The 16,090-nt window shown below is 40.7% G+C and overlaps 1 protein-coding gene and 1 pseudogene across 2 annotated transcripts in view; one reads left to right on the top strand and one right to left on the bottom strand.

Annotated features, from left to right (window-relative positions):
• Positions 1 to 16,090, top strand: part of DHX35 (DEAH-box helicase 35) — a 101,753-nt gene that overhangs the window by 2,138 nt on the left and 83,525 nt on the right. For both annotated transcript variants that reach the window (XM_032142364.2, XM_032142365.1), the window contains exons 2-3: positions 5,238 to 5,371; positions 8,995 to 9,087. In XM_032142364.2, the coding sequence (XP_031998255.1) occupies positions 5,238 to 5,371; positions 8,995 to 9,087 (227 nt within the window). The remainder of the gene's footprint in view (positions 1 to 5,237; positions 5,372 to 8,994; positions 9,088 to 16,090) is intronic.
• Positions 14,222 to 15,040, bottom strand: LOC116460995 (nucleophosmin-like; annotated as a pseudogene).

The raw sequence follows: 16,090 nt of genomic DNA, 5'->3' as shown, positions 1-16,090 counted from the left end.
AACATTAAAGGATGAATAAGGTTTTGTTTCATAGAGAAATGGAACTCGAAGCAAAGGGTGCAGCATGAACAGAAGCAGAATGGGATTTATGCCTTTAGATGTCCAGAAAGCCAAAATAACAGAGCAGTGTGATGGTGTTAAGTGCTAGGGTATATTTTGGGGTGTGACAGGAGATGAAGCTAGAAAAGTAGGTAAGGGCCTCATTGTGAAAGGTCTTCATGACAAGTTAAAAAATTTAGACTTCACTGTTTTTTTGTTTGCTTTTTTATTTTATTTTATTTTTTTTTTTGAGACAGAGTCTGGCTCAGCCGCCGAGGCTGGAGTGCAGTGGTGTAATCTCGGCTCACGGGAACCTCCACCTCCCGGGTTCAAGTGATTCTCCTGCCTCAGCCTACTGAGTAGCTGGGACTACAGGTGTGTGCCACCACACCTAGCTAATTTTTGTATTTTTAGTAGAGATGGAGTTTCACCATGTTGGCCAGGATGATCTTGATCTCGTGATCTGCCCACCTCGGCCTCCCAAAGTGTTGGGATTACAGGCGTGAGCCATCGGACCTGGCCTGACTTCACTGTTTTTAAGCAGGGACAAATCAGGTTTACTTTAGAAAGATAACACTGGCAGTGGAGTAGAGAGTGGATGGAGGAGGAAATTAGAGAAGGTACTACTGAAATCCAGGAGGGATGTTAAAAACCTTAATTCTGACCTGGGAGCTTAGAGGAGGGGCCTGTTGGAGAGACATTTTAGAGGAAGATGTGGGAGAAGATGAAGTCAGTAATAACTCAGATTTCTGGGCTGGGTGACTGTCTAGGTTAGTGATTCTCTAATTTTGCTTTATAGTTGAATCACTTGGGAAGCTATGAAAAGTCCTGATGTCCAGCTGCACCCCACACCAATAAATTAGAACTTTGGAGGGCTAGGAGCCAGACATCAGTGTTTTTTAAAGTCTCTAAGGAATTCCAGCATGCATCAAAATTTGGGAACCACTGGTCTGGGTAAATTGTGTTGTCATTAGTTGACATGGGAATAGCTTTAGTACACAGCTATTGGGCCCTTGCTTTGTGTTAGTCACTTTCATTTACACATCTTATTAAACAGTCACAGTATCTCTGTGATGGCAATAATACTCTTCTTTTAGTGAGGAAATTCAAGATATGAAGTAGGCTGTGGGAAATGCAAGGTGAAAGTCAGGGAAGCTGATATAAGGCTAGACAGTCGAATCATGAACATCCCCTGTAGGCCTGAGCCTGTGACTACAGAGGTCTTTCAGACAGTCTAAGTGAGTGAAGTTGCTTACTGGAGGTAATAGGGAGTGGTGGGGACTGTGGCAGAGTGTGCGTACACTGGATAGATATGTACAGTGGAGATCTACAGTAGAGCTTACATATGCTTTCCAAAATAGGGAGCTGTACTCAGGTCCACCTAATTGTTATCATATGGGTTCAGAGTTGCCCAATTTGTTTTTTTAAGAAGCCTGATATCCAGATCTGAATGGGAAAATTTTATGTGTTGTTTTAAATGAACGATTTAAAACATTTTAACAATAGCATGTCCGGGTACCTTAACATACCCATTTGTGGTGTCTACCTTAGGAGTGTGACTTAAGAGCCTTGTGTGACCTGCGTGAGAGTTTTCTACAAAAATCTTTTACTTAATTTGCAAGTACACGTGGATCAGAAGGGCCTGCCCATTTTTGTTTGCTCATTTGATAAATATTTCATGATTGTTGACCATGTGCATGACGAAAACTTTACAATAGCTTTTAAGCTTTTTTTGACTTGACCCACAGTAAGATATAGCACACATACACAACTGAAAAAAAAGTTCATAAACAGTATTGCTTTCTGGAATGTGCTCTGATGCTTTCTATTCTATTTCATTATTTAAAAAGTGCTGGTATGACATACTACATTGATTTCATAACCACTAATGGGTCATCAGTCAAATTTTTAAAAACCAAGTTAAAGGGAATGAGGAATTTAGGGATATCAGCCTTGTTAAGATAGGGAAATGAAGATGTTCATAGTTTGCAAAAGTTATAAAGTTGTTACTCCCTTAAGCATAGAGCGTACTCTCAAGGAAAAATCAATCATAGGCAGCCACAGAGGGGTGTTTATAGAGGGAAAGCAGCCCTGATGTTCTGGTTTGGTTGAAGGAAGTCTTTTATGCGGAGAAGGTATACTGTTTATCAACTGACATAGCTGTTCTTATAAAAGAGCCCAGCTGGGCTTGGTGGCTCATGCCTGTAATCCTAGCACTTTGGGAGGCCGAAGTGGGTGGATCACCTGAGGTCAGGAGTTCGAGACCAGCCTGGCTAACATAGTGTGACCCTGTCTCTACTAAAAATACAAAATCAGCTGGGCGCGGTGGTGCGCGCCTGTAATCCCAGCTACTCGGGATACCCAGGCAGGAGAATCGCTTGAACCCGGAAGGTGGATGTTGCAGTGAGCCGGCATCTCGCCACTGCACTCCAGCCTGAGCGACAGAGACTCCATCTCCAAAAAAAAAAAAAAGCTCATAACAGAAGAGATAGATTGGGGCTGTAGGTTAGAGACAAGGGAGGAATGCGGTAGTACAAAAGACGCGTTAAAATATTCCAGAGAGGAGGCCGGGCGCGGTGGCTCAAGCCTGTAATCCCAGCACTTTGGGAGGCCGAGGCGGGCGGATCACGAGGTCAGGAGATCGAGACCGACCTGGCTAACACAGTGAAACCCCGTCTCTACTAAAAATACAAAAAATCAGCCAGGCGTGTTGGCGGGCACCTGTAGTCCCAGCTACTCGGGAGGCTAAGGCAGGAGAATGGCGTGAACCCGGGAGGCGGAGCTTGCAGTGAGCCGAGATCGCGCCACTGCACTCCAGCCTGGGGGACAGAGCGAGACTCTGTCTCAAAAAAAAAAAAGAAAAAAAAAATATTCCAGAGAGGATATGAAGGTTCAAAACATGGTTTGAAAAGGCAGGAATTCAGGACAAAAACACAGCAGAAGAGGATAAGGTATTCTTTGTAATTGTTTACTTGGGTAACAATTACAAGGAATTATTAAGATGTAGTGACAAGAAGGGAAGAAAAGAAAGAAAGCCAGTCTCTTTGAGGACAGGCATTGTTCCAGGTCCTGTTCCATCTTTTATCTTGTTGAAAGGAAGGTCAACATTTTGGCAAAAGCAACATAACAGTGCCCCACTTACCTGATTTTTGGCCATGTTGAACCTCTGAAACACAACTGTGTTCTTGGAAGTAAATGGAAAAGGGTCAGAATCTAAAGCAGTGATTCTAAACTTAGCTCTAGGGGGTCTATGGACCCCCAGAATTTTATATTCTGGTAAATTCTGGTGGGTTTTTTAGGAGAGGGAGTTCATGGCCTTTATCAGATTGTGGAAGCAATCTGAGAACCCTAAAAAGTGTAAAAGTAAGTCACTGAGCTGAATATTCTTGTTACAAAGCTCCTGTGCTTTCACATAGCATCACAGATTCTGAGTTCAGAAGACCTAGGAGATGATGGTTATTGGTTATTGTCACTGTAGTGCCCCAGCAGGAGGCTGTATAGCATGTGTTTGATCTAGGGAGGATTTTTATTCGTTTACAAGGCAGCATACTCCAGTGCTGAACGGTGTGACCCTTTGGAAATATCTTCCTTACATTGAGTTGAATTCTGAACCCTGTGTCATTTACTTATTACTCCTAGTTCTGTCCTGGGGTTACAGCAGCAAATCAGCATGAAAAGTTATGGAAGCTGATCACAAAATTTAAAGTTATGTTTCTCCTGAGTTTTTTTTCTGTTTGAGCTAAAAATGTATGGAACCTTCAACAGGTTTTCATGATGGGATATGGCTTCCCTATTCTTCACCATCATGAGCACCAGTTTGTCATTGTTCTTAGCAAGAAGCCGGGGTGAAGATCTCTTGTTTAATCTGCCCAGCATGGCGGTTTCTGAGAATTGCATTTCCCATCTATCCACTCTCGATTCCATGGTTCCAATGGGGACTGTCATTTACCTCATCCCATTCCACTGGCCATGGTTGATTGTATTGGGGTGGGGATTGGACCTAAGCTGGGAGAAGTCAGTCCCTGTCTGTCCAGTATAAAAGAGCCTCCCCCACCTCCCATTACAACACATACCTGGGACTCCCAGTCACCCTTACGGTGTCTTTATTTCTCTCCATAGCACTTATGACCACTTCATGCACAAAGTTACTTTCCACTGAGAGGAGGAATTAAAGCAAGTGAGCTCCGTGAGGTTAGGACTGGCATCTGTATTGTTCACTGCAGTGTTTCTAGTGCTTAGAGCAGTGCGTGGCATGGAGTGGGCCCTCGGTCCATCCTTGCTGGTCCTTGCTGTGTGAATGATGAATGATTGATAGAGGAGTTGTAAGCGTGAACCCTGGCACTGCCGGCAGCCATGTTTCCAGCTCCTGTACAGTAGCCAACCTAAGGGGCTGGAAGGAACCTGAAGAGTTGCCAAGATGAGAGAAGGAGAAAGCCATGGCTGCTTTGAGTGCCCAGTTTCTGTCATCTCTGAGCCTTACTGCCATCCTACAGTAACAGGATTCATCCTTTCACCTCAGCTAATTCCCATTGGGTTTCTTTCACTTCTGTTAAGAATTCAGTAATAACATTGATATGGAGGCCAGAAGAAAAGACACTGTGCTCTGTAATACACAGTTCTGAGTGGCCAGTTTGGAGCCCAGTGGGACTGCCATCTCATTTCTTTTTTCTTTTTTTTTTTTTTTTTGGAGACAGAGTCTTGCTCTGTCGCCCAGGCCGGAGTGCAGGGGCACGATCTTGGCTCACTGCAACCCCTGTCTCCTGGATTCAAGCAATTCTGCCTCAGCCTCCCAAGTAGCTGGGACTACAGACACACACCACCACGCATGCCCGGCTAATTTTTTGTATTTTAGTACAGGTGGGGTTTCACCTTTTGCCCAGACTGGTCTCGAACCCCTGAGCTCACGCAATCCGCCCTCCTCGGCCTCCCAAAGTGCTGGGATTACGGGCGTGAGCCACTGTACCTAACCCTATCTTGTTTGTTTTTGACACTGCGGTGAAGCTTTTAGGGAAGATTTTTAGTTCCTCGTGGGCACTTTTCTGGATTCTTTCCTAAAGTTAAAGTTGAATACCTTTGAGTAGTTTGAGATAAAAAAAGTATTGCTTCTCTTGTATATCTTCATCTTTGAAAGTTCGTAACCTTAACACCTTTTTCTGTTCATTGTATCAGAGAATCTGAAAAAAACATTTCTGCCGCAGGTACAGAGGGGCCAGGTGTAAGCATCTCTGAAGAGAGACAAAGTCTGGCTGAAAACTCTGGGACAACGGTTGTTTACAACCCTTATGCTGCCCTTTCCATTGAGCAGCAGAGGCAGAAGCTGCCGGTATTCAAGGTACGTCAAATAATCATGTTCAACCTGTGGGCTTGAATCGTGTGTCTGCATTAGCTTTATGCTCAGCACTGAAGAGAATGTTGTCCTCTTTCTAGAACACAGTGAACTCAGAGAAACCCTTATCGTAAGGGATGACTTTTCATACTGTGTATTTTTTAGTTAACGTTATAAATCTTGAAAGTCCTTAAGATTTTTTCAGTTGTATCGTACATACTGGAAAACTGGAAGAATTAGAATGACTTTTGTTTTCCCCTTTATTCCTTTCAGTTATGGACAATTTCAGACATAGAGAAAAGTAGAGAAAATAGCAGTTAATTCCTATATAACAGATTACCAACATATGGCCAATTTTTGCTTTATTTTTAAAGTCACTCCTTTAAACAAGTTTAATTGGGAATATGAGGTTGTTTCTGCTGAAGACATCAGTTAATACTCTGACTTCCTCTGAGACAGTGACAGGATTTTGTTATGGTTGCTACTTACCAAGTGCACATCCAGACATTTGGTTTTATTAGCGCTCACGAAATAGATGCGTGCTCAGCTACAAGAGACCAAAGTGCAAACTAGAATTCATTCAGAACCGTTCATTTATGGCTAGCGATAGTTCTCCAGTACAGATGGACACAGTTGATACATACACTTTCTCCCTGTTGGCACATCCACATGGGAAGCCAAATTGTAATCAGGAAGTACAGAGCCAAGACAGGTTACAGAAATGTCATACAGCCCCTGATGAGGGGTGAATTCTTCCTGCTCCACAGCATGCCCCTGGAATGACCCGAGTAGGTGTGGCCACCAGGACCTGTGTCTCTTTCCTTCTCCTGGACGGTGCTGGGTGAAAGTTGCCATGTTCTATCTATCTGTCTGTCTGTCTGTCTGTCTGTCTGTCTGTCTGTCTATCTATCTATCCATCAGACAGGGTCTTCCTATGTTGTTCAGGCTGGTCACGAACCCCTGGGCTCAAGCAGTTCTCCTGCCTCGGCCTCCCAAAGTGCTGGGATTACAGGTGTGAGCAGCCAAAAGGTGCCAAGTTCTTATACTCATGGAGTTCTTTTGTCTAGACTATCCTGATAATTCCTCTTCTATTAATATGTTCTTTCTCCAAATAGATAGGCAACAACAGCCTTCTTAATTTAGCCAGATTGCCTTACTTGGAGTTTTATGTGGCTCCCAATATTCTAGTCACAAGTGAACTGACTGTCTCTGGGTTTCTTCCTCAAGTGACTAACACATTCACTATGTATGAATGTTAGCAAGTTTGACTCTCAGAAGATGAGATGGTAGGTTTACTATTGCTTTCTCACCACTGAGGGACAGTTTGAGCTGTGATGAAGTGTCCGGACTCTGGAGCTAGACTGCAGGGTTCAAACCCAAGCTTCACCATTTGTGTGCTGTGTGTCCTCACTTCTCCATTCTGAGCTTCTTTTCCTTATCTGTGATGTGGGACTGACTACAGGAGCACCTACCTCAGAGGACTGTTATGAGGACCAGATGAGATCATTCATGCAGAGCATTTAGCAAGATACCTGACATGTAGTAAATGCTCAAGTACAAGGAAATTACTGTTTACTCAAGTATTTAAATTTTGGCCTTTTCTTGACTATTCTTTGTCTCCCAACTGTACTTATAAGATAACATAAATGAAACAGCAAATGAAAAAAAAAAAAAGAAAAACAACAAGAAGTTGAGAAATGTTTATGAAATTAAAATGGTAAGAAGAAGGGTATAAATTACTGATATAAAGCAAAGCAGAGTTTAAGTACAGTTGAGATCTTATAAGATGTTAAAGATAAATTGAGACAAAAAGGAAAACAAATTACCTCTACACCATCCTTTTTTCCTTTCAAACAAAAAGTAAAAGTAGCTTTAAAAACAGAAATTGGAGGCCGGGTGTGGTGGCTTACACCTGTAATCCTATAGGCTTTGGGAGACTGAGGCGGGCGGATCACTTGAGACAAGGAGTTCGAGACCAACCTGGCAAACATAGTGAAACCCCATCTCTACTAAAAATATTAAAAATTAGCAGGGCCTGGTGGCACATGTTTGTAATCCCAGCTACTTGGGAGGCTGAGGCAGGAGAACTCTTGAACCCAGGAGGTGGAGGTTGCAGTGAGCCAAGATTGCGCCACTGCACTCCTGCCTGGGCAACAGAGCGAGACTCCATCTCAAAAAACAAAACAAAACAAAACAAAACAATGTTGGAACTAAAGCAGCAACAGATTGTTAAAGATCACTGCCTCTTCCCCAGCACCATTATGAGGCCACCTGTTCCCTTGTCTGCCTTCTTTAGGCTGCTGTATAGACAAAAGTGACTCCATCTTGGATGCAAGTCTGCCATGTTCACTTCTGATTAGACCCAGTCTTATAAATGCCTCCTGATTTCTGCTTTGTATATTGTCCTTAGTGTAAGAACATGTCAACCTCTCTGGGGGCAGCACTATTGACAGCTTCTTGTTTTGTTTCGTTTTTCCCCAAAAATAGTCTACACTTAAACAAGTAGATACGTGTTTGCCCTTAAAAAAATGCAGTTACTGGTGTATTATTCACACTGTTCTGTATCTTAGTTCCTTTTCTTAACATATCTTATAGATCATTCCATATCAGTACAAACAGATATTTCCTCTTAATAACTACAAATTATTCTGTTATTGGAATATTTTATAACTGATTTAACCAAATTTTGTTGATCAACATTTAGGCTGTTTGAATTTTTGGCTATTATAAACAACTCTGCAATGAGTATGCTTGTATTTATGTCTTTGTACACATATAGTATGTAGTAGTATGTCTATAATTTCTTGTTTTTTTGTTTTTTTTTTTTTTTTTGTTTTGAGACAGAGTCTCACCCTGTTGCTCAGGCTGAAGTGCAGTGGAGTTGCTCAGGCTCAACTGAAGTTGCTCAGACTGAAGTGCAGTTGCTCAGGCTCAACTGCAGTCTCGCCTCACTGCAGCCTCCCCCCGCCCTGGGTTCAGGCAATTCTGCTGCCTTAGCGTCCCGAGTAGCTAGTATTACAGGCACTTTCCACTGCTCCCAGCTAATTTTTGTATTTTTAGTAGAGACGGGGTTTCACCATGTTGGCCAGGCTGGTCTTGAACTCCTGACCTCATGATCCACCCCCGCCTTGGCCTCCCAAAGTGCTGGGATTACAGGTGTGAGTCACCCCGCCCAGCCTATAATTTCTTATAAGTGAAAATCGTAAAGGGCGTATGCATTATGTATTTTGATAAGTGTTACACTTTATTGCAGTTGTATTCGCTCATACTGAGAGGAAGAGTACCTGAGGGTTAGAAATACATTTTGGTAGTTCTATTTAAAATTTACTTTCCTTTGAAAACACCAACCTGTAACCACACTTTGGAGGCCGAGGCGGCGGATCACGAGGTCAGAGATCGAGACCATCCTGGCTAAACGGTGAAACCCTCTCTGTGAACCGGGGGGGGGGGCTTTGAGGGAGGCGAGGATGCCGCAGGGTTCCTCAGCCGGGGGGAAAAAAAAAGCCTCCCAAAAAAAAAAAAAAAAAAAAAAAAAAAGAAAACAGCTCATTTCACAATGTTTAAATATCGTTGTTTAGGTCTTTTGAGACAATATATGGCTATTTGCAAGGCGTGTTTTTCTTTTTCAGCTTAGGAATCATATTTTATACTTGATAGAAAATTATCAGACAGTGGTGATTGTTGGTGAAACGGGATGTGGGAAGAGCACACAGATTCCTCAGGTGAGTACGTATTTAATACGTGTCTTTACACTTCGATTTGGCTGGAAGAATTTTGTAACCTGAGAACTCTCTTTACTATCATTTACATTTTTAAGGTCTCCTTTCAGGAAATGTTCACTTCAACTAGATATTTCTTATTAAACTTTTAGGGCTGTAATTTCTTTGGTGAGTGCTGAAGTAACAGTTTGTCTTCGATTTATTATAATTCCAAAATAGTAATGGAATAGCTATCCTCTGAAAGTTACAATGGAGATTTATTCAAAGATGTGAAATACAGAGTTTTTATTCTTAAATAGTTACAGTTGAAGAGGTGGGGTAAAATGAATTTTGCTGTAGTTGTAAATAAAAATTGGCTGTTATAGAATTATGCAGTGCTACGGAAGAACCCTTTCTTACTAGGAGAAATCCTATGTGATGTGGATAGGAGTAGAAAGAAGGATCAAGAAAGGCCTTGTAAAGGAATTGGCATTTGAAATTGACCTTGAATTATCTGTGGGAGCTGACTGAGAAGATATTCCAAGCCAGTGAATATTGTGGTTAGAGATACTGGGGTGGAGAAGTGTAGGGTGAGTTCAGAGTGTGTCTTAAGAACCTTAACTTGAAGAGTGAAGACTGACCGAGCATGAGAGACCTTGCAGGTTCTTATTTCCTTTTTTAATGTTAATTTTCTTGAGGTATGAAATGTATGTAGGAAAGTACCTATATCATACTTGTACACCTTGATACATTTCTGCAAATGGAATACATCTGTGTTACTAGCACCCAGATCAAGAAACAGAACATTACCAAAACCTCAAGAACTCTTCTTCTGTGTTCTGTTCTGGTCTCTAACTGCCCTCTCTGCTTACCCCTACAATCATGAACACAAGGGTAGCTCTTATTCTGGCTACTGACCTTATAAATTAGTTTTGCCTATTTTTGGAATTTTATAAAGGAATAATATAGCTTCTTTTGTCCAACATTATGTGTGAATCTTCCTTGCTGTTGAATTTGTTGCAGTTCATTCTCATTGCTGTATAGCAGGGTTCAGCAATTCACAGCTAGTGGGCCAGATGCAGCTCACTGCCTGTTTTGTAGAGAAATCTTTGCTGGCACACAGCCACACCTACTTGTTGATATATTGCCAGTGGCTCCTTTCAGGCTACCACACAGGGCTGAACAGTTTTGACAGAGACCCTACGATCCTCAAAACCTAAAAATGTACCATCTGGCCCTTTACAGAAATGTAAAATGTAATGCTAACCCCTGCTAGTTAGTATTCCACTATATGAGTATTCTGTGGTTTGTTTATTTTTCCTATTGTTACTGACAATTGAGTCATTCCCAGTTTTCAGTTATGGATAGTGCTGCTGTGAACATTCATGTGCTTGTCTTTGGTGAACATATGTGCACATTCTCCTGCTGGGCTCTACCTAGGAGTAGCATTGCTGGATCCTGTGTTCAACTTTAGTAAATAATGTCTAAGATATTCAAAGTGGTTGTGTCCTTGTAGGGTTTGCAAGCAAGTAAACAACATGACAAGCTGAGCTTTAGATAAATGATTATATTGAGATATAAGGTGACTTACAAACTGGAGGAGGCAGGCCATATAAAGCTATTGCAGTGGTCTGGAGAAGGATGGTGTAACGGGGTCCTCGACCAAGAGGTGATAATGGGATAATCTGGTGAGGATAGGAAGGAGAACAATTTACAATTTTAGCATTAGGGTCTGTAGACATTAGAAACTTAGGTTGGTGCTTTTGCACCCATCTAATAGATGGATATTTGTGATGACAAAGGGGAAGGGACAAAGGTGCACTCTGATCACGACTTGCTGCCTTGGCAAACAGTGCTAGTATTAAATGTGATAGAAAAGTAAAGATTGTTTTCTGAGGGGAAATTAATGTGTTTGCTTTTAAACAGATTTATTTTTTCCTATATTATTGATGGCCTTTGATGACATTATTAGCAGGAAGATTGGAATGGGAATCTGAAGCTTGGCAGAGGTCAGACGTAGAAGGTGTGGACATAGGGATTGAACATCCTAATGCATGCAGGAAGGAGATGGAACAGAAATAACTGAGAAGAGGATTAAGGACAAAGTCTGTAGAGCATCAACATTTAGGAGTCAGGAGCAGAAAGGAGATAGAATGGCAGGCAGGGAAATGACAGAGGAACCAGGAGACTGTTCATGGTTAGAGAAAGCAAAGACAGAGTGAGGTTTCTGGAGAGGTGGGTAGGTGGCAGTTTCAGCCAACAGAGCGGCCGGGGAGCAGGAGAACTGGTTCAGTCCTGGGTTGTTCATCTTGGAGATAGCACTTCCAGTGGTAGGGTTTTAGGGTTAAGGGTGTCTAAGGGGAAGATGATAAAAATCCCTTTGCATTTTTGAATATGTTAACGATATATTTTTGACTATTTGGTCCAGACTTGTGGTCATGCCAGGATCTGTGTAGGTCTTTTTTTTTGTCTGCTCCCCAACTCCATTCTGAATAATGGGTTTATTAATAGGTTGGGAACCAGATATAGGTATTTTTTTAAAGTTTCCCAGTAGACAGCTAGGGAAAGGTAGACAGACCTAGTAAAGGTAGATGACCTAGTAAAGGACAATTTGAAATGCATACAGCAGAGGAAATGGTGGCCTGGAGGAAAAAGATAACCATATATGCAGATGGAATTGAGAGCCCAGTAAGTTACCCATTTCTTACAGGAAGAAACAGGAGAAAGGTTAAATTACTGTGTGATTGTCAGTTAGAGAGTAATATAACAAGTAATAACAGTAATAAGTGCTACATAAAGTGATTTTACACATGTTGATCTGTTTAATCCTCAGTGACCCTATGAAGCAAACACCATTATTATCTTCATTTTATAGGTGAGGGCACTGTAGAGAGTAGTGAGGTTATGGAATATAGAACAGAGGTAAAAGGCCACATGATGTTCCAGAATTGTTTGGGAATTAGTCTGTGACGTTATGTAGTCAGCTTAGGATAAACTATGTTCTGGTAACAAAGAACCTGAAAATCTCAGTGGCTTAAAAACACAAAGGTTTATTTCTTGCTCATACTATGTGGTTATCTTGGGTTGGCTTTGAGATTCTATGACATCATCATTGGGCCTTAGGCTGATGGTACTGCTCTTATGAGGCACTTGTTGATCTTGTGGTAGATGGCAGAATCATGAGCTAGCTCTTAAAACTTCTGACCAAAAGTGGCCCTTCTGCTCACATTTCATTGGTCAAAGCAAGTTATCTGGCCAGGCCTGATAGCAACGGGGTGCCAGTGTATATAATCCTCCCATAGGGATGGGTGGCAGGTATTTGGAACAGTGATAAATATATCACAGTGATTTGGCCATTTACTCCTGCAAGGCTTAGCTGCCAGGGAACAAGAGAGGGCCTGCTGTGTTACTAAGTCCAGGGAAAGCTGGCGGGAAGGAGAAAGAGCAGAGGCTGAGGATCTAGGCTGGGTAATGTGGGCAAACAAAGGTAGTTTTTTTTTCTTTTAATTTTAAGATTTGAATATTTTTAATATTTTTGAACATTAATAGGTTCACATGATTTAAAATTCAAAAGGCACAAAGGGACATAAAAAGATTTCCTTCTGCCCTGTCTTCCTGGTACTCATTTCCTTTGTGCAGTTATGATCAATATTATGAGTTTCTTGGTAGAAATGTTTTCATGCATTTACAGAGAAGTAAGTGTGTGTGTGTGTGTGTGTGTGTGTGTGTGTGTGTATGCATGCACATATATGCCCTATTTTAAACATGAAACATCTATACATGTTTTAGTATGCCTTGACTTTTTTTTTTACTTATTCTTTCATTTTTAAAAAAAGCTGTTTTGAATTGACACAATAACTGCATATTTATGGGATTTAGTGTAATGTTTTGATATATGTAATTGTTGTATAATGATCAAATCAGGGTCATTAGCATATCCATCACCTCAAACATTTATCATTTCTTTGTGGTGAGAACCTTCAAAATCTCCCTTAGCTATTTTGAAGTCTATGGCACATTGTTGTTAACTATAGTCACTCTGCTGTGCAGTAGAACACCAGAACTTATTCCTCCTATATAACTATAACTCTGTGCTTGTTGACCAACCTCTTATTCTCCCTACTCCGTTACCCTCTTCCCTCTGCAGCCCCTAGTATCCACTGTTCTATTCTCTACTTTTGTAAGATCAACTTTTTTAGATTCCACATGTGAGTGAGCTCATGCAGTGTTTGTCCTTCTGTGCTTAGCTTATTTCACTTAACATCATGTCCTCTAGGTTCATCTGTGTTGGTGCAAATGACAGGATTTCATTCTTTTTTATGACTGAATAGTATTCTATTGTGTATATATATCACATTTTAAAAACCAGTTCATCTGTTGATGGACACCTAGGCTGATTCCATGTCTCGGCTGTTGTGAATAGTGATGGGAGTGCAGATGTCTCTTTGATGTTCTGGTTTCCTTTCCTGGGAATAAATACCCAGTAGTGGGATTGCTGCATCATATGGTAGTTCTGTTTTTAATTTTTTGAGAAACCTCGATATTGTCGTCCATAGTGGCTGTACTAGTTTACATTGTCACCAACAGTGTGCAAGAGTTCCCTTTTTTCCACATTCTTGTCAAAATTTGCTGTCGTTCATCTTTTTGATAGTAGCCATTCTAACTGGGGTGAGGTGGTATCTCATTGTGGTTTTGATTTGCATTTTCCTGATGATTAGTGATGTTGAGCATTATTTGTATATATGAAATAATACACCGTTTGTGCATCTTCTTTCGAGAAATGTCTGTTCAGGTCTTTTGCCCATCTTTTTTTTTAACTTTATTAAAATACTGAGTTTTATTTCACATTTATTTCACATATTTTTATCTTCCCACCATTTCCATGTCTGACCACCACTACTATTATGTCCTATCATAACTTTCCATACATACCTAAAACCAAGCAAAGGGTGGAGTTCCATCTTTAAAAATGAAACAGACATTTTGGACAACGCAGTCTTGGCAATGGAACCTGGACAACATTTATCAAACACGGTAGGGAAAGTTCTCACTCTGCATTATAAAAAGGACAGCCAGATATCAACTGTCGCAGAAAAGAAATAAGATGGAAAATTTTAAACATATTGTTTAAACTATTTTCTTAAAGAGACTTCCTCCACTACCAGAGATCTTGAATAGCCTCCTGGTCAGTCATCCGGAAGCAATTCTTCACATAATTGATGAACTCGGCTTCTGCTTTGAGAAGAGAACCACCTTTTTCTATACTTGCTTGCATTTTTGCTTTAGTGTTTTCTGCAGAACTTTTGATATTTTAGGAATTTTTTTCCTGTTTTTTGAAGGATTCTTGTCCTTTTGATCTTGGTGTTGATGGTATTGAGTCTTTTCCATTCTGATTTGACTTTTGTGCATTTTTTGGCTGGAGTATCTTGTATAGCTTTCTTTACTGGGGCTTCTTCTTCAGTTTCCTCATCATCAAAATCATCATCAGCAGCAGCAGCAGCAGCAAGTTTTACTTTTTTCTCTGCAACCTTGCTACCACCTCCGGGGCAGATCACCTTCCAGATATACTTAAGAGTTTCACATCTTCTTCCTCTTCATCTTCTGACTCTGCATCTTCCTCTACAGCTACTAAGTGCAGTCCACTAATATGCACTGGCCCTGAGCCACACTTCAACTGTAAGACCACCGGTGGTATTATTTCAAAGCCCCTAAGGGAAATCATTGGCTGTACAGACATTTTCAAAGTTGCCAGTGTTACTTTAATTGGACTGCCTTCGTAATTCATTGCCTCTGCTTCAACAATGTGCAATTCATCCTTTGCACCAGCCCCTGAGCTGACCGTTCTTAAAGATAACTGGTGCTCATTTTCATCATTATCCACCTTAAAATGATGATCTTTGATGGCTTTTAATTCACAACCAAAAAGATAGTTCTGGGGCCTCAGAGGGCTCACGTCCATGTCCATCGAATCTTCCATGGAGTGGTGGCGCGTACTTAGGTGGGAGAGAAGGCGGATGGAGATAAACGACCCCTGCTCCAGAGAACAGCCGTGCAGGGCGGAATCACACCCTTTTGCTCATTTTAAATTGGATTTTTAGTTTTTTGCTATTGAATTGTTTGAGCACCTTATATAGTCTAGATATTAACCCTTTATCAGATAATAGTTTGCATTTATTTTCTCCCATTCTGTAGGTTTTCTCTTCACGCTGTTGTTTTCTTTGCTGTACGGAAGCTTCTTAGTTTGATGCAATCCCGTTTGTCTATTTTTGCTTTTTGTTGCCTGTGTTTTTGAGGTCATATCCAAAAAATCGTTGCCCAGACCAGTGTCATGAAGTGTTTCCCTTCTCTTTTGTTCTGGTAGTTTCATAACTTTGGTCCTTTCATTTAAGTCTTTTATCCATTTTGATTTGATTTTTATATGTGGTGAGAGTTAGGGAACTGGTTTCATTTTTCTGCATGTGATTATCCAGTTTTCCCAGCACCGTTTATTAAATAGATTGTCCTTTTCCTAAGATGTGTTCTTGGTGCTTTTGTTGAAAATCACTTGACTTTAAATGTGTGGATTTATTTCTGGATTTTCTATTCTGTTCCATTGGTCTATGTGTCTGTTTTTATGTGAGGACCATGCTGTTTTGTTTATAGCTTTGTAGTGTTTTTTGAAGTCAGGTAATGCCTTCACACTTGGTCTTTTTTTTCACATAATGTATTACTGGTTTTTTTTCCAGTTCCATAGATGCTAGTATGTGAACATAATTTACCAATCCCCAATTGATAGACATTTAGGTTGTTTACAGTTTTGTATTATCACAATGATGCAGTGGAGTCAGTTTGCACATAAATCGTTTTGCACACATATAGATATTTTTATAGAATAAATAAAATACGTGTGGGGTTGCTGGCTCAAAACACGTGCATTTGAATTGAATTTTAAGGAATTGCATTTTATTATAAACAGTTTTTAAAAACAGGAAATACATTTACATGGTACAAAATTCAAAAAGAACAAAGGAATAAATGGTGAAAAGTT

The sequence above is a fragment of the Hylobates moloch genome, unplaced genomic scaffold (genome assembly GCF_009828535.3).
Source record: "Hylobates moloch isolate HMO894 unplaced genomic scaffold, HMol_V3 SCAFFOLD_21, whole genome shotgun sequence".
Classification (NCBI taxonomy): Eukaryota; Metazoa; Chordata; class Mammalia; order Primates; family Hylobatidae; genus Hylobates; species Hylobates moloch.
Note: the sequence above shows the minus strand (reverse complement) of the source record. Positions and strands in the feature narration are given on the sequence as shown.